The following is a 19,747-nucleotide window of genomic DNA, read 5'->3' on the forward strand; positions in this document are numbered from 1 at the left end:
TTAAGTACCTACATCCTTGGTATTCTAGTTTCATTCCCAAGCACATGGCCAATTTCCCACTCAAGCCTTCTCTGTCTTATTCTTTTTTAATTTTTTTTAATGCCTTAAGCATACTTGAGTTATATAAACTAAATCATGCTTATTAGTAAAACTATTCAACTAATGAAAAAAGTGATACAGTATGGAGTTCAGTTTGTTGTAATTCCCAAGTTCTTGTTCCTTAAGAAGATTTAGGCAGCTCCTAATAAAATGTTCTCAAAAATCACAAAAGGAATTGTTAGAAAATTAATGAAGGGAATGTTCATTACTCATTCCTGTTATATCTAAAATGTTATCCAGCTGGGAAGCAGAAACAGTGCCATGCAACTTAAATAACAATACTGTGGAAAGAAAAATAGCAAACAGTTAAAAAGGAACGTATTACAAAACCCAAATGCCTCTGAATAGAAAGTGTATGAAAAGAGAAAGCTAACTTATGAATAATTCAGTAGGATTCAAAAGGGTCTACTGATGTTATCATGTTCAAATCTATTACTAGTTAACAAATGCTCAGGTACTATGCATGATAGTTTAACAAAGTAGCTCTTATACCATCTTAAATATAGAAGTATATTACAGATAATTATGTTTACAGACAATGTGTATGCTTATGTATTTACATAATTTATCAGTATTATGGGATAAATAGATGCAACCCAGTACAGAGTTGTAAGTTAAAGTAACTCCCAGCTTATTTAATTAACAGCCTCTTTTGCAGGTTCATCACGTACCACCAATGGTATAGTTGTATAGGTGGGTTTAAGCAAGTCTGAATTTAAAGGAGCTGTTGTTAATAAAGGCATTTGAGACTGCTACCTTCCACACAACAGAATTTGACAATACATTTCAGCATGTTACAAATTATTTCCTACATCTTCTGAGCTGTAAAGGAGGGCACAGGGAAAAACATGACTTGAGACCTTTTAATATAAATAAAGCTCTCGGGTACAAAATAAGAATACATTTGAAATTCTCCTTTTATATAAACTCAAATAAACTTCCCACATTCTACGGTTGTGACAAGTCTACAGAGCAGAAGAAACACATCATTCTATAACATGCACCAATTAAGCATTTCACAATTTTATAACATGACAATTCTATCATTGTTTACCACTGTTTAGGAATAGCACTTTCCTCTAATGTACTTGTGCATGCTTCCCATTAAACTGGCCAAGTTGATATTCATGTATCTAGGTTTTTCAAGCTTGTGTAATTTGATTTTACAGGGTGTTTTGGCACAAGTACAAAGTATGTTCTGAAAATGCTTCTGAAATAATTCCACATCATGACTGCCCCCCCCCCCCCCCCAAATTATCTATTATAAATTCACAGTGAGCAGTTAGGTCCTATGTCTAAATATGGGAGTATGGAGTTCAGCTTTCAGATTGGTTATGCTTTGAAACACACAGGCCTTTTCAGTGACTGTGGCTTTTTGCATGCAAATGTAAATTTTGTACATAAAAGTCTATTCAGCCCAGAAATCTCCACTTATATGGAGCTGCCAAGGAACGCCCCATGAAAACAAGTGTACAGGCATGCATTTCCTGTCCATCCCATGCCTCAGCCCACTTTTAGTCACACTGACTCAGGGTGTCAGAACAGAGCTTGTTCTGGATGCTAAGGAACTGTGAATGGAAAGGTTGCAGGAAGAGTTTTACACATAACAAAATGTTAAATTTAACAAGACTGTTAATTTCAGATTTAACAATTTGAAACAAATGGATGAATTCCATAAAGAATGGTTTCAATTGCCTGCTGATCTCCTCATATAATGTGAAGTATAGAACTCTATTCGCCTTCCAGAAGTACCATGTAGCTTTTCCTTTGTGCAGATCTCTCAGGCAGATTTCTAGACCTGCAGAGCCCTCACAATCAGTGTTCAACAACTCTGGAGCCTACATATAATACACATTATTAATCTGTTATTCTGTCTCAGCAACAGTCTGTGTTAAGTAATGCAACCTGAAGCATATTCATGTTTATATGTCTGGGTTTGAAGATCGTGAAGAAAAAGGGATTTAAAATTGTTCCATAATGAAAATTGAGTCCATACTTTTAAGATATTTTAGGTCTGTCTATTACTAGATGATTGGAACATTCTCTGTATTGTCATGAAGTATTATCAGTGGCTTGGTTCTGTGCTGTCTGATTAATTATACTCCATGCCTTGCAACAACTGATTGGGTTTTTTGTTTTGTATTCTCAAATGTAACACAAAGACTTCCAACAAAAGCTGATTTGTCATGTAATGCCCCAGTCTGGGCATTTATTAGCTGTTTGTCTGATTTTTTTTTAAAAAACAGAAGCTGAATGTTGTATAAATCTTGAAATTGCTCTTATTTAAGAGGATTTCATTAGCTAGTGGAGGTAGTTAATCATCTTAACAGCTGGTCCTAAGACACTGAAAAAAGGATTGGTCTTACAGAGCTCTGACTTGCTTTCATTCAGCAAGCAGCTGCAGTGGTTTGAGTTTTAACCATTCCCAGCTGTTTGTACACCAGTGGAAGGATGTAATGAGCAATTTAAGCTAAGGTTGCTCTTTACACTTGAATGGCAGGCATGTATTTCTTTACCTATCTTCTGTCATTGGGAAAGAAGAGTTGGGAAAGCTAGAGCAGTAACATCTTAAACAAAGGCTAACAGCTAGACACTCAGATTCCAGGCTCTACAGCTCAAAACTCGTAAGTTCCCTTAACTCTTTTTAACCTTGAGGAACCCTCTCATAGCACTAGAAAAGGAAGTGAGGTCTTAGGTGAGTTTACAGAAAAATGAAAAGACTTTCAAAGACACAAAGCCAGTCTTTAAGACACTTTCAAATCTCTGTGTAACCTAGATCGTGAGCAAGGTAAATGGGGAAGAAGGAAAGTCTAAGTGGGAAATGAGAAGCTTTCAAAACTTCTTGTTTTCCTCCTCATCATGTAAAAAACTGTGCTGTAATACTTCAAAACGAGTATTACCCTACCTCTGCAGAAACTTCTTGAAAACCCGCCTGTAGGCATAGCCAGCTCTTCTTACTCGGATATTTTCTTTCAGACCTAAGTATTCCACTTGATGTTTTACCCTGTGGACAAAAACAATGCAAGATTTACAATCCATTTTATCTCAGCATATTTGTGGATGGAGGTATTCTTAAAAGTCCATATCATGTTTAAAGACTATTGACTTCTAAAATTCATGCACAGGTATATCAATCTGTTCTTGCACATTACCATGCACACTGCACGGTAGGAAAAATATTCAAGGCAGGTAGACTACATTATGCAATATACGTAGCAAGTTTACCTTAGCATTTTTTTGAAGTTCCTATCCCCTAACTAGTTTATGTATAAATTTCTTAACTAATAGTATTACCCGTAAAAGTCTAAGTAACTTTTACCTATAAAACTACATAGCTGGTATCCAAAGGAGTTGGAAATTGTTTTGTGTTCCTTTATTGTAGGTTTCACCTATGTTTTACATAGCTCATACAACAACAGTAGCACACAGTAGGTCTTTTTTGGTTGCTTGGGAGAAAGGACCAAATCTGATGGCTGGAGAAAGCCCCAGATGCCCCACTTTGATTACACAAAGGATCAGAAAGAAAAAAGACAGGCTAGTATACTCATGAAAACCTAGCATTCCTCCTAATTTTACTATGCTGCAAAAGCAAGGATTTGAGGATATGCACAAGACTGGCCGAAGCATGCCTGGTAAGCTTGTTCATGGCATACTTTAATTGCAAGCAAAACCAGAATTGGTACCAGTCCCACAGAAAGTGTTAATGGCTGTGGAGGGACTCTACTGCACATGTGAACTGAAATATCAGTATCCCAACACCATTACAGTTCCCTCATGCAAAACACGTTCATTTAGGTTCTAAACAGGGAACAAATATGCCCCCACGAATCCCAAAGCAGAAAAACAGCGAAAGGAAAAAAAAAGCTTCCTTTTGGCACCTTCTCCTCTTTCTGGAGCTGCAGTACATTATTTTATATTCCTTCTTACATAACCCGCTAGTCTCCTATTTAATGCTTGGAGATTTGATTTGAAGAATTTCAGTTAGCTTCCTTAACAATGTATGACTCTTGCAGTTTTCCCTCGCATTTCCTTACTTTCTTCATCTAAGTCAGGCGGCTGGAAGAGGCAATGTCCATTTTTAACTCTGAAATGTGGTGTTCATGGGCTTCTGTTGCTGTTCTTTTATAGGGCAAATTATAGAAGGTTTAGCTTTCAGTCACAAATATAAGAGTTGTTAAGATTTTAGTCCTGCAGGTTTAACATACAGTATATAAAAGAACATTGCTTTACATATAGTAAGAAAAAGTGAGCCTGTAAGGAGCCATTTAATTCTGTTTTGCTTACTATTTCTCTGATTTTACAAAAGATTTATCAAATCCTGAAAAACTCTTGGTTAATTCAATGTTATTTCTCTAGCTATTTTGAAATGTTAAATTTCAATATAAAGTGTATTGCCCATTGGTGGTTTTTTTTTTTTCCTTTTTTTGGTTGAGACATTCTTTTCACATGACTCATAGTATAAAGAGAAAGAACTTTTGAAATCCCATGCTACAAATGACAAAAGCCCTTCAGTTATTTCTTCTTTTTAAAGAACATTTATAAGAGGTATTTTACTAAAGGATGAGCGATACTGCTCTTTTAGCTTATAATAGAGAATACTGCACATTTTAATCTTGCTGTGTTCAAGGAGTAAAGTATATTTTGTACCCACTCCAAGAATTCTGGTACAGTAGAAAGTTGGTGGACAAAAATACATTTTCCTGTTTATAGCTTTCCCTCCTGTTCACATCTGGAATAATGCACTGGAGCGACAGTATTACTCCCATTTTCTTACTGTCCTGCCAGTATTAGTGTCCAGCAACAGAGAATTTGAGACATTTTTCTGTTTTTCCTTTTCTTTCTGAGAAAAGACACACTGAAAATCTCCCTCCAGGCACCAACCTCAAGCAGGTCAGGGTCTGGGAATTCAGCTAATGCAGCAGTTTTGAATACAAATCCAAGTGGCTGTGCCAGGACCTGAACAAAAACACATTTCAAGAACACCCCAATTTTTGGAATAACTAAGGTATTATACAAGGTTTAGATATTACACAAGGTCTATGTTTCAGTACAAAATATTCTGGAATTATTCAAGAGCAGTACAAAGCTGGAGTGACATGGCTTCTGCGAGCATGAAGTAAGACAGGCTTTATGAAGGTTTTTTTTTCCTTTTCAGTAACATTTTCACCACCTAGTAACATGCTACTAATAAGCAGATTAGATACAATACTCCCATCACATTGACTATGGCAGCATGTATATAACACAGCAGTATGTGATCACAGAAGAAAACAAAAACCCCTAAACCAACATTCAGCAAAACATCACATAAACTCAGTTATGCTTTGTATTTCCCTCAACACAGAACTTTCTCACAGTAAAATCATGAAACACCACAATTAAACTTGAGTTGTCATATGCATATAAATTGCTTGTCCCCAGACATGTCACTAACTGCTACAGCATATGTATCCTATGTGAGGTCCTAGTATAATATATGGGAAATCATAGCTTGAAATGGGAGAGCCTGTTAGGATTTTGAAATGGGGATGAACGATTACTATTATAAGAACTACTTCCATTTGTGTCTGGGTTTGATAGTATACAATTCTTTGCATTTCATTTGTTATCAGCAGCTGCTGCGTTTGCTAAATATCATCCTCATTATGGGAAAACAAGAAGAAATCTTGCCCATTTTTGCTCCAAAAGGGGTTTCCTGAAAGCTGGTCTTTTCTCAGGACTAGGTTTTTGTTTGTTTGTTTCACTGGTTTCCTAGCAACACCCTCCACAATAATAGGCCTGTTTTACAATATGTAAATGATTGATTTTAAAAGCCCCTCAACTTATAGTTAAAAGTTTTAGACATACTTCTTCCAGGATCACTTATTTTCCTCCTTTGGTCCCCAGTATCAGTGGAAAATTAAGTGCTGCACAGTAGGATTTTCAGGGGTGGAAAAGCTAGAGAAAGAGGGTCTACACTGACTGCCAAGACCTAAATGACACTTTCAAGTGCAGTCCCAATTGTGGCTTCTGTAAGTGCTCTACATCTGCATGTAATTGTGCTAGTCTGCATGCCAAATGGCAGGAAGTGAATTCTGGTGTGTTGCTGATATGTTCAAGAATGCTTTTTATCAGACTTAGCTAGTTGTTTCACTGTGATAAAAATAACCACTTGCTTTATCAGCACTTTTACCAATACCAAAAGTACCTCGTATATAGTAATAAATGTCACCTATATTAGGACCTCCCAGAGTATAAATACTGTACTGATCGCCTAATTCGGTGCAAAAAAGAAGAGTATCTTTTTTCAGATAATAGGAAGATGCTATAAAGCATCATATAGTTAAAGATGCCCTAAAACAGATGAGAGAAACCAAACTGATGACTTAGACATCTATTTAATGTCTATATAACCACCTGATATGATGTTCTAGTGACTTCTCTTTAAAGAGCTGGCTAATGAAACTTAAAAGTCAGTAAGTAAAAAAGGAACCTTCTACATTTTTGGCTGTAGAGACTTTTTGGTAAGTTTGATACATAAAAGCAGACACAGACATCCTGCTGGCTTTTTAGCTACCTAATAGAAGCTGTTTCCAAAGCATAAGGCAAAAGTTAGAATTGATGTATAATGTATTTGGTGTGCAAATTCTACATGGAAAACTGAGTCTTTAATATACCAACTGTGTTACTGTTATGCAGATGTTGACTATTCATAACTGATATGAGAAAAGCTAAGAACTGCATATACTAACTGCTGATTTAGACCAAGTGACCACAACTTATCTTCAAAGTTTAGGAGAGGTCATGCCAGATTTCATTTCTGAAGGTTTTCAGGTATCTAGTTCTGTTTGTCTGTAGGCTGTATGATTACAAATTACGAATTTTGTGGCACTTTTTTTTCTTACTATTAGCACTGTTTCTCATCACATGCTCTGCTTATCCATACCTGCTCTCCTCCCAGTCTCGAGACTTCTTTGTTTCATTTGGTTTGATGCAGCGGATGTAATGGGGTGTACACTTCATCAGGGTGCCGACAAGGTCATTTGCTTGTTTCTGGAAAATTGAGGGAGAACAATAGCATCTGAGCTGAACAGGGTGAATCCTGTGAGAGAATTCTAAAAGTTATCAACCATCTGCTGACGATTCAGTTGACTGGATCCAACTGACTTTGGTCTTTCTCCAGAACCAAAGTGTCTTGGGACAATATGCACCTCATGAAAACTTTATCAGTAAATAGAAGGCACCATTATCTCCAGCTATGTAATAAATTTAAACTATTATATAAAAATACAGACTGACAAGGAATGCATCAGGTGAACTTGACTGCCAGGGTGAAATATGAGGAAAGAGGTTGATAAAATACCCATTTCCAAAATCTGCAAGTGTGTAATCTAAGCATATATTTTACAACCACTCTCCAAAAAGATGTGCTTGCTAACACTTGCTGCCTTTTCAATGCACATTATGGTCAGTAGAAAGACTTCTGTTGACTTCAGTGGGCATTGGATCAGGCCCCGCTGCATTTCTGCACTATGAAGAGACCAGTTATCTGTAGTTAATTGTAGGACATCAAGTGGCTGAGTGAAGGGGCTCGTTCATTATGCACATGCAAATACTGTTATCACTACCATCAATTGGTCATTTGGAAATACACTGCTGTAGAATGCAGCTGAACAAAACATTTAACAAACAGTGATGCTGGGCAAAACATGATTCCAACAGCTGAAACAATGCATCACTTTGCAATCAAGATACTCCTGATGTCTATCTTTAAAAATGTCTGGACAGTAAAAAGCAGCAAAGACTACTTTTTTTTTCTTATTTACATGCACCCATATAGACACATACTAACACAGCAAAACTAGACATACTTTGATTTTACTGCCTGCAGTGGTAGGACGGCCCTTCTTGTCCACTTGAAGATTTTCAGGAAACAGAGCCTTTATAAAAGGCCTAGGAAAGAATTAATAAAATAGTGTTGGTATAGAAAGACAATTCAATGCAGGAATGTCAAGGAATATGCTGTAAAAGTTCATAGCTGAGCAGAATATAAATAGCTATTTCTATTAATCTGGAGTTATATCAAATCTATTTTAAGATTAGTATTTTCCATGAGCTTCATTCCTCATAGAGATCCCTTGCTATTTTAGGGAGCCTTGGAAGACATACCAGACTTCTAGACTCAAAGAAACCCACACTTCTTAAAAAGTAAGCATCAATTAATTAAAATAAATAACAAAAAAAATGTTACTATATGTTAAAACAGCACCTGTTCTGAGAGAATGCCAAATCACTGATGGCCTTGTTTGAGGCCAAAACAAATGGTTGTCATTACACCATTTGATTCTGACACTGCAGTACCTTACTTACTCAGATTTGCAGAAAATGAAGGTCAATATAATGCAAATGATACTGTTCTACTGCAGTGATGTTTTATTTCCACTTTTATACAAATGAGTTTACAAGTTGCACAGTAGAGAAGTCAGGCCCTCTGCAGCCATCTGAACTAACACATTATTCCTAGCTTTAAGCAAGTTTTGCTTACGTACAAATCACTGCTCTGCATGAGTTCAATCAAGTCCATGAAAAGAACATCCCGATTTCTCTCGCAGAATCCATCCATATCATAAGATACCTGGGCCAAGGTGGAAATTGATTGTTTGTGGTAAGTTGAGAACCCAATAATTAAAGAAAATTTAAATTCTGTCCTCATCGGTAGCTGTTCTGAATTTTTTGGTTAGTCTGGTATAACTTAAAGATACTACCTACAATGATCACTAAATCCTTGCATATATTATTAGTTAACTCTTTCACAACAAGCATAAAGGAATGTAATCCATATATTTAACTTCAGTGAAAAAGACTGTTATGGAGCTACTGAATGGAATATGACACAAGTGAATTTAATACTGAATTTTATGGAAGAAAAATTTTTGCATAATAAGGATTTACTGCAGGAAATCATGAATAGTATGAGAAATAAACCAAAGAAGATAAATTGTACATTATATTCCCAGTTTTATTGATATAAAAATGATCCTTAGGTGATGATATATCTGAATTATTTAAATTTACTGCTACTTTAACCAACAATTAAGACTATAATTAACAAAAGACTAGGGGCATTTATTTATTACATTTAATACTAAGTTCTGGTTAGTATGTTTGATAGCAGCAAGGCCCAGACTCAACTCTCCTAAGTAAGGGACATATGTTAGGGCATATTTGTTCTAAGCTCCCTACATTGTGAAAGGAGGACACTGTCTCCTGAGATAATCTGCCTATTTAAAACCACAACAGCCCTCTGCAGGGCTGCCCCCTTCCTTTCATTACTGTTCTTTTTCTTTATAAATACATTACACAGAATTCAGTGATGATTTGCCACATTACCTTTCCAGCATAATGATGAATGATAAATCCCTGGTTCCAGCTGTTGAAATGTTCATGAGTCCCAATCTGCATCTGGAGTTTCTGAAGCAATGTTTGGTCAGCTCCTTCTCCCACTGCATGCATTGTGGCACACACATCATCTAAAATACTCATAATCCCTGGAGGATTCTAATGCATTGGAGAAGAATAACAAAAACAGCAAAAGAAGTAAGGAAAAAGAAGTTACGAAGCCAGTTTTTCAGAAACAGAAAATTATCTTTGCTACAAAAACACTAGAACAAAGTCACAGCAGGAAGAATTCCCCCCCAGTCAGTAGAGTTCACAGTAGAGATTAAGTTCTACACAAGCATGCAAATAGTTTAAGGAGAGATGCCACTTCATGTAGTGGCAGTGACAGTGGGAAATGATGGGGGAAACAATGATTGCTGTTAAAAAAAAACAAAACAAAAACCCCAAAACGCCCAACACTTGTTTTAAATTCCTTCATAAAGCAATCTTCTTTCCCATTCCACCAAACAATAAACCCATGTCTGAGGAAAGTATTTAAAATCAAACACTGTAGTTTGACCAACTTAGAGCTAAATAGCTAAGACTGTGACAGAAACCCTGTCCTCTTCCTAGTTACCCTGCTACAGATAGGAGACAGGCAAAATCTGATACGCATTTAAGCGCAAGTCACTATAGTACCTGAACTGTTAAAATTATCTAGCTTGCATGAGGACAAAGAACTAGCTGAAAAACAGCCTACTTCTGTCCTAAAGGGACACCCTAAATCAGAACATAAAGACTTTAAACTGCAGAACATTCCATGGAGGAAAGGCACAAAATGTCTTTTATCTACAACACTTACTAAAACTTCCTCTTCGCTTGTTTCTGCTTAATTTGTGGCAGTACCTCAAAGGAAGCTGGTATTGTAGCTTCCCCAAACTGAAATACATCTCCCAGGGACACAGACAGCCTTATCTGATGTACAGTAGAATAAGTTATAAGTTCATGATAAATTTAGGTGGATAAAATTTTAATTTCCATCTTATTTTGTAGTCACACATCAATCACGCTATCTTATGGTTCTCTTTTCGGTTGGTATCTTAGATGACATATATCTTAGATCTCTTATGTCTTATGTAAGATTTATATATAGGCTTAGTATGACTCAGTAACTGAACAACAGTATTTGCATTTTTCCTATGAACGTTCTTGACAGCAAAGCAGTTGCCCAAATATTCTAGAGAAAAACCTTGGTTTTTCCATCTGTTTGTTCTAAATACTTACCACTTTGTTCTCTATAAGGTCACACACTATTTTGTTGTTAAAGTAATCTATTGGTGTCCATTTAATTCCTTCTTGCACATATTCTTCCTGTAAAGTAAAAAGAAAGATGCAAATATTCCTTTGCACTGTGCATGTAGCACTAGATTTACAACGCACTACATATACAGAAACTCTGCGCTACTCATGTTCAGAAAGACTTGTCAAATGTATGACTGGGGGGAGGTGGGAGAAATTACCCTAATGATAGTTAAATCCAGTTCTCTACTGCCCAAGAGATGAATCGGAATCCTTCTCTGTTCTCCCCACACATTCTTTTATCATTCATAGCCCTTGAGTAGCTACCGAGAAGAGCAGGAATATTTCATCAGTGCATTTACTGTCAAAGCACTTTCCAAACAGTAACAAAGTGAGTTTTACAGTATCTTGACAGTGCACCTAAGCATCCATATCCTAATCTATTTTAAAAATTGATTGTGACAGGCATATCAAGGATCAGACCCCCCAAAACAACACATTTAGAAATGCATATGAAATGGAGACACAGCTCCACTTCTTATTTCTGTACACAATTACTGTAACCATAAAGACATCTAGAGACCGACTGGGGAAAAAAATCATACTAAAATTTTATTAAATTGACCTATTCAGTTGTATAATATGAGTTCAACTAGACAGTTAGCAGGTTATTTGTGTGCTCAACTGCACTGATCAGTCACTTTTATACAAAGGCAATTGTGTATGTGCATTCTTGAAAACATTGTCCTAAAGTTGGTGCCAGGCCTGAGCTCATACTGTACACAATGCTTCTGTCTGAGCTACATTCTGTCTGCCCTCCCATGCAGAAGCTCACATTCATGTAAAGTGAGATTTTGCAGTAAGACTGTGAGCAGAGAACTGCAAATTCTTTCAAAAGTATTTTTGCATTTGTCTGAGTAATCTATTTCATTCATATATATTTAAAAAAAGGCGGGGGGCGGGAATTAAGAAAAATACTCCCATCTCACTGTGTGTCATGTCCAACGAAAGCACAGGGACGGAACCAAGCTGCAGTTTTCCATTTCTGCCAATGAGTCAGAATATGCAGCAAGTCTGGCAGAGTCATATGACTGCATTAGTACATCATATGACAGACTCACTTCTGTACCACTGTATTAGAGAATAAATGTCTGCAGCTGATGTGGTTTACAGTTTTATGGCTAGCCAACAACAAAGGGTTGTTTTTTTCCCCATCTTGCTTAACAAGGCAAATTTCATTGTTATCGTATGATGAAACCTCAATTTTTCCACCAATTGAAAAAGCCATAGCTCATTTCTGAATTCAAAAATAATAAATGTCTCGTTACCTGTTCTGCCTTGAGTGTCAGTTCAATAAAAATCTGCTGTAGTTTTTCATTAACGAAGTTGATGCAGAACTGCTCAAAACCATTTTTCTATAGAAAAGGAAACAATTTAAAAATTAGTCTCATGCTTTTATATACAATAATTCTTCGTTCTTACGCTGGCAGTAAGCTTCAAAGAAACACTGTCAATGACGGATGGGTTGCTGACTTTATAGACATTCTGTGTAATCTCAGATCTTTCTTCTGAGATCAATGACCTAGTTTCTTTGAAGTTTCTTCAATACTTCATGTTTATTGAGTGAGACATTAACAGTGAGACCTCAATGTCCAGGAAGCTGGGTTGGGTTTTTTTGCTTTTCTTCTGGCCACAGGATTTGGGTTTTTTTCTGGTTTGGATTTTTTCCCCTCTAAGTAACAAAAAACTCTCCCAGGTCAGATCAACTCAAACCCTGAGTTGAGTATTGCATTGCCTTACCTGGAATATTTCAAAGCCATAAATATCAAGGACACCAACGTTATATTCTTCATGGTCCTTCTCCATAGCCTTATTAATAGACTAATAAACCAGAAACAAAATGTAAAACAAAGTGTAGTTAATATATTTAAAAGATATATTCATATCCTTAAATCTTTATATAAAAATACTGGGTTTCTTAAAAAAGAATATATTTGAATGGAATACAAATATATGTCATAGGATATTTTACTTCCACTTTTTTAATAAAATGTTATTAACAACTAGGAAATGAACAGTATACTATGCTGTTTTCCAGGTTAGTGAGCCTTTGGATCTGCTTTTTTGTAAAAATCTTTCCCCTTTGGCGTAACTGGCTCAGTTAAAGAAAAGGAGCCAACAAAGAACGAACGGCTTTAAGTCTGATATTTGATGCATTTTGCAGATGGTACCATGAACCTTTTCACCTATTTCTATATTCCCCTACTTTGCAGTGTCAGTGCCGGTACAGGCACATAGTGGGAATTACAGAACTGTCATGATGAGGGAGACTTTTGAGACACTAGCAATGCCACCACAGAGGAGACTTCTGCTTCATCTAGCCAGCGTCGGTGGCCAAAGGTAAGGTTTCTACCCCACCAATCCAGCCCAGGGTCTCATTCTGAACAAGAGAGTACTTTAGCATGGAGAATGAAATTTGACCATTTGCTCAAATACCACAACATTCGGATGCTGAAAGGGTTTTTTGCAGGAGAGTGGGGTAAGAGAGCAGGGGACTACAACCCACTAATTCTGCTCATCTGAAAACGCTCGGCTATGTAGGAGAAAGTAAGACTCAGAGAAGTATGGATGCTGACAGGAAGGAGATGTCAGAATGTCATATGGGACAGTTGTGGCAGGACACTGAGCAAATATAGTGCTGAAAGCATAGCTCATTTGCTTCAAAGAAAGTGTAGCATTTGTCGTATCATCAGTGCCTTGTATTTGATATTGGTGGTCATGCTCCCACTGCACTGCTCAGTGCTGCTGCTACAGTTTAGGCAAAAAAACATACTGGGTGAAAGAAATGATGGACAAGAAAAGCACTGCAAGGAACATTCCTAGTGTACTTGTACTTGTTTTGATAATTCAATAGAATCAAGCAAATCCAACTTACATCCACCAAGTAATCAAAAACACGGGAATGAAGGGCCTTGGCCAGTGCATCCCTGGTGTAGCAGGCTTGTTCCACATTTAGCGTTACATTAATGGACTCAGATTTGCCTCCCCACTTGCTGTCCATCTGTCTGCTGGTCAGTTTTTCCTTCAGACGGTCCTGGTTAATTCCCAGGAGAAAAGCAGGGAAAGCCAAAACTGCAAGAAAGATCAGGGCTGCTGGATTATAACTTACAGAATGAAGGAAAAAAAATTAGCTGTATCTCTAGTAACAATCAGCAGTAATAAACCTCATGTGGCACTAATAATGCCAAGGTCACGGGTTCAATCCCTGCTCACTGCAGGGGGGTTGGGCTAGATGATCTCTCAAGGTCCCTTCCAACCCAAAGCATTCTATGATTCTATGGGGCATGCAGCTTAAAAAGAGGAGGGATTTATGTCTTGAAAATTTCCCTAAGCTCCCCAAGGACATTTTCAACTCTTACATGGATTTCAATTAAGATAAACCACCCTGAAGTAAAATAGTCAACTATTTCTGTATCTTCAGTCCTTCAAACATGTAAGGTGGCTTAGGTCACAGTTTTGAACTATGTGGTTCAAACAAATCACTCTTGGAGGAGAGAGAAATAAAACATAGAGCTCACACATTAAATAAAATTGACACCATTGAAAATTCTTTGTAAAAACATCAAATGTTTAAAATATAATAAAGATTATGCTATCTGCTTCCTAATATTCTTTTCCTTTCTTCTTCTTCTTCTAAGTTAGGATATTGCAAAAAGTTTTCAATTGCCTTGTCATTTATTTGGTTTTGGTTTTTTAATCTCTTATTCTGGAAGTACTTTGCAAATTCTGGTTTCCCTTGTTTATAAGTAAAGCAGAAAAATACATCTGTGCAATAAGCAGCCACAAGTCTAGTAGTCTTTGCATTCTTAGCACATGGTGCAGATGTTAGCTGCAGGTGTCACACACCTTAAGGAATGGAAAAATGGAAAAAGATAAATGGCTTGAAAGCATATGGAAATAGCTCCCAAGGGCAGCTCTTGGAGTTGGTATTGTACCTCTGCTAAATCACATAATCTTCTAACAGTGCTTCCTTCATGTTCCATTGCTTTCAGATCTACTTTACTGGTGTGAGGAGGATGTAAAATAATCACTAAGGCAGCAGCCACTCGTGCTTTACACATCTGTAACACCACAGCATGATTTCGCTAAATCCTTCAGTACATTAATCCAAAAAAATTTTTACAACTGCAAATAACCACCATCTTTCTGAAATCTGATTTATTACCATCAGCAAGCTGATCAAATTTACCCTAGGGTACTAGGAACCACACAACTAACCAAAGCTGAGTCAGTGGCAACATCTCTGGTAACTCACTGGGAACTCAGGCTGAAGAGCACGTGAAAAGGTCAAACATCATATGCTTTAAAATGGAAAAGAATGTAGGTAATGATAGGCCAAATATGCTCACATATACTGTAAAGATGCCAGAATAAGTATTTAGCCAATACTACTGTAAGAATTTATGAAGATAGTATAATGGTAAGAACCACCATGCATACCTCAGAAACTCTTCCTTCACAGTGCTAATGATTTACTGTAAAGGAAGAATAGCTGGACATGACTTGATATAACTTCACATTCTTAAGATGCCTGATTATTTTCCCTAGTTAGGGACCATAGAGTTACCATCTAGAAATTACTGTAAAGCAGGATATGCATATAACTGAAAAAATGATCCTCAAAGAGTAATCTATAGCGTTCTGTGGAATAGTTGTATTTCAAATACAATCTGTGAAGAAAAGCTGAAAAAGACTAGGTTCACTTCATCGGTTCCCAGTGTAAAACAAATCTTTCAATACAATGCAAGTGTAAAGAGGGATGGTTTAAATTGTTTTCTGCATCCAGGAGAGAACAAGTAGTATTTGACGTGATCTGCAACATGGAAGATTTAGAATATATAATGAGAAGGTTTTCTTCAACTATTAATATAACTAGGCACTATAACAGATAGTAATCACCAGCAGTTTTAAAGAAGTATTGGTCTAAATGTATGTCAAGAATGGTCTGTACAGATTTGATTCTGACTGAGAGTAAGAGACTAGAGTTTTTGGTGTCTTGAAGAATGGCCTTTACATGTTTTTCTGCAATTTGCTATATAATAAGAACACTACTGACCAAATTCTTAAACTTTTTATTATTTCAGATTTACTCAAAGCATGACTTATCAGTGATCTTTCATCATGTTTTATCTTTCGTGGCTCTCCAGGCTATAAATGCTTTACCATTTAGTTGGCTAGGACAAACAGTAAACTGGGAGGAGGATTAATGGAAAGAGAAATGAAATTCTTTACAATGCAGAAATTGTACTAGACATTGCTATTTCTTCTCTGGCTTCTTTAAAATGCAGTATGTTTATGAATAAATTCTAGATTCATTCTATCTGCTAATTTTTTCAATGTATTATTCATACACAACTTCTGTATTGATATCCCAGTGAACAAGAGAAATATGGTGTATATGGCTCATCACAGAAATACCATTTACCAACTTATTTTCAACTCATCTCTTTCCAGTTTCTTACTTTTTGATGCAACACACTCTGTATCTATCTCCTCTGACTATTAAATGTCTTGATTTCATTGAAAGATTTAATACTGTGATTTAAATGGAAGCACAGTAGCTCTTTTGGAATCATAAGGCATATAAAAAAATCCCATACTTTTCTTTGGACGTATAAAATGCCACAAAATCTTTTTCTTTGGGTTCACTTACTATTCTCTCAAATTAAGAAATTAAGGTTAAAAATTAGTAACTTTTATTTCCCAATTTCTTAAAACAAATAGCAGGAGAGTACTAATACAGTTGAGTGGGAAGCTGACTGCACAAGATGCTTTATTCATGTTTAACTCACCTAAAACTAAAAAAATGCAGTTTTCCTAAACGTAAGGACCATTCTGAAATAACAGTTAAGAGAACAGACAGATATGTATAAGATACTATGTATGTTGTGCTTATCCACTCTGTCCTTAAACTATCAAGGTAGTATAAAATCAACATTAGATGCAAGGTATAAATCATGACAAAAATGTTTAAAACTCAGGATCTATTAATCTTTCAACGTCTTGATGTGGGCCTAGCTGATATAAAACAGCAGCAGGAGGTGAAGGATGCAAGGACAGTGCATTGTGATAAGGAAATAATAAGGAAATAGTTACACAGTAGATGTACCTAATCATGAGGTATAGGTTGATAAATTTGAGACAGGGAAGATAACTGTAGTACGTAAATTCTGCATTTCAATTCAATTCTGAATTTCTGTTTTCAAGGCACGTATTCTGGATGCGTGTACATATATATACACATATATGCGTGCCTGAGTGGTCACTCTGTACCTGAGACTGGGGATACTCCACACATTGGTAGCTGCTTTCACATGGCAACGACGTTAGACAAACCACATAAGAAACAGGTGTTTTTATGAATGCACGCTCACGCATTGAAAGGAGCAGAGTTCAAGTTTGCTTGAAAGATTTTCTCACAGTTTCTATTATTTCATACTCAAAGGCTGGAAAAGGATTTCTTTAATTCAAAATGCAAAATTGCACTCCTATCAAGTCAGTGGCATTGTACAAGATAAAACAGAGCCTCAGTACCATTGGTTTTGGAAGAGAATCTAAATTAGCAGCCTTTCACTGTAAGAAACGATGCACTGTGTTTGGATAAGCAGCTCAGGATTGCAGTTCACCTTATGCCATCTGGGTTTCAGCCCATTGTTAATTCTGTAACAGTTCCCAGAGGTACTTACACTCCTCACTCTCCACTCCTGCATAGTTGCCAACTTCTTTGAAACTGATGTTTCCCAAATGCAGTATTCCTGCCACTATCTGCAGCACCAATGCCTGTTCCTCTGCAAAGATCCCAATCACACTCATTGCATGCTGGGAAGAAAAAGAAGGAAAAAAAATTGAATCAGCAGAAGAATCTGTTCAATGACTCTTGTCATAGAAGTCCTTTTAAAATTTTTATGTTAAAAATTTGAGTTTTTCAAAACTCAAATATTTAAGGCAACCAAATTTCATTACAGACTTCACTGACATTTCAAAAGGTACCAGATGTCCTACTTCAGAATTTTTGTATTTTTTTTAATTAAATACAGAAGCAGCTACACCATTTAGAAGATGTGTTAGCAAAATAAATGTTGGAAAAATTAAAGTTACTGAAAAACAAGCACCTGCTCTTAAGCTTCACACTAAAACTAAATAGTTTCATTGCAAAATGTGAAACAATGAACTTAAGAGACAAGGATTTTATTCCTTCTACACAGACAGTTTATCCACTAAGACTAAAGAACTGTGAAGCTGTACTGAATGACTCCAAAAAGCAGCACAGTCTGTCTGGCTTAGGCTGTGAATTTCAGCCACTTACTAGAAAATAATCCACAACAACATTGGGTTTTGGAGTCTGGAGTACATGGTAACTTATGGAATGTCTTCTCAACTGACTGTTTTTCTAAAACACCAGATTAGCTAGAATACAACAGTTAGGATTTTTTTTTTTTTTTTTAGGCCTTTAAATGTGCAAATATATAAATAAGAAGACGTATTAATATGCTTATTGAAAATTAGTAGATTTCTAATAACAGGAGACCAGCAAGTTGGCATGACTTGCATAAAGGTCACACAATGAATTTGCAACAGTACTGGATAAAGATCCCTGATCTATGCTTTTTAAGTCCCTTTCTCCAGCCTTTCAGTTGCACTGTTTTGAATAGGCATGGAAGATGAGTCACCATTACAAAATCAGCTAAAACAGGGCACTGTCTTAAATTTTCTTTTAATGGAATTTCCTCATTGTGTTTGCATTTTCACATTTTTCATACTGCAGATTATCTGCACTCAATTAAATTTCATTACATTTGCACCCTTCTGAAAAAGAACAATCAGAAAACAAAACACCCATCTATAAAAAGCATCTATCCTCTCAAGATTGTTAGGCTGCAATGTAGGACCTCTTCAGGGTAACGTAACTCCTCCTCAGGGTAAATTATCATTAAAATAAGTGACATCTGCATTAATTTCTCATTCCCACATTAATACACCAATGTCTTTGCTTCAAATGAACAGGAAAATGAACATACATCCACCACTATGCAAATCATAGAGTGAAAAACTCACGAGTGTTTCTTGGAAATCTGATTTGTCATTGATGTCATCGACTTTGTAGGACCCAGAGAGACTCAGATAGTAATAGTAGTCCATACTGGTAATGCCAAGACTGCTTTTTTGTTCCAAGGAGGCCCCTTCAATTAGCTGAAGAATAAAAATCCCCAAATTAGTTATCATACAATGACCTTCAGCAGAGATGAGCCAGGTTGGAAACAGGTGACTGAGCCTGAAATTACTGGGAGAGATATGGCTAGCGCTGTGCCAGGTGTGTATCCTTCCTATGTTTTGTTAATTGTTTAACCCACAAGACCAGATTCTCATTCCCATTCCCATGAATGGTTTAGTTCTAACTTCCACATCTAATATAAAGTAAAAACTGTGACTGACTTGAATGCCTTCCATTATCCTTACCTCACGAAGATAAGGCAAAGCGGGTTTTCCAGTCTGCAATGTATTATCTAAATCTTCAGGAGCAACGTGTTTTCCATACCTACTGAAAGGTAGGCAGAGTTGAAAGAACTTACTAAGAAAGCATTATTTGTGACACTAATTGTGAGGCCAAGCATCCTTTATGCCCTAATGGGCATATGTTAAGCAAGTTTTGAACTGCTCCAATACTACGTTCATTTGAAGCATGGCTCAAGTCACACCTCTTTGCATCATTTAGGCCAACAGGGCCAAGACTAAAATAACAGAGTAGTTAAAAAAGGTTCCTGTACCCTCTGTGATGCCAGAGGAGAGGCTCCTCAACCTATGTAAAGTCTACACACTTGTGCACAGACATGGCTGCAACAGGAAGGAATGAACAAACTAACCTCAAAAAAGAATAGTCAAAACCCCATAGTCTTAACTCCTGTGTCAAAAAGCCTCTCCAAGCCACAGAGGA

General features: G+C 36.6%; 1 protein-coding gene across 1 annotated transcript in view; it reads right to left on the bottom strand.

The window, feature by feature from the left end:
• MYO1E (myosin IE) overlaps window positions 1-19,747 on the bottom strand; it is a 97,048-nt gene that overhangs the window by 23,997 nt on the left and 53,304 nt on the right. The window contains 11 exon segments of the mRNA XM_075714178.1: window positions 3,005-3,103; window positions 7,025-7,131; window positions 7,950-8,031; window positions 8,628-8,713; window positions 9,469-9,636; window positions 10,741-10,827; window positions 12,084-12,170; window positions 12,556-12,636; window positions 13,691-13,887; window positions 17,502-17,634; window positions 18,871-19,005. Of these exon segments, the coding sequence (XP_075570293.1) occupies window positions 3,005-3,103; window positions 7,025-7,131; window positions 7,950-8,031; window positions 8,628-8,713; window positions 9,469-9,636; window positions 10,741-10,827; window positions 12,084-12,170; window positions 12,556-12,636; window positions 13,691-13,887; window positions 17,502-17,634; window positions 18,871-19,005 (1,262 nt within the window).

This window comes from Pelecanus crispus, chromosome 7 (assembly GCF_030463565.1).
Source record: "Pelecanus crispus isolate bPelCri1 chromosome 7, bPelCri1.pri, whole genome shotgun sequence".
NCBI lineage: Eukaryota > Metazoa > Chordata > Aves > Pelecaniformes > Pelecanidae > Pelecanus > Pelecanus crispus.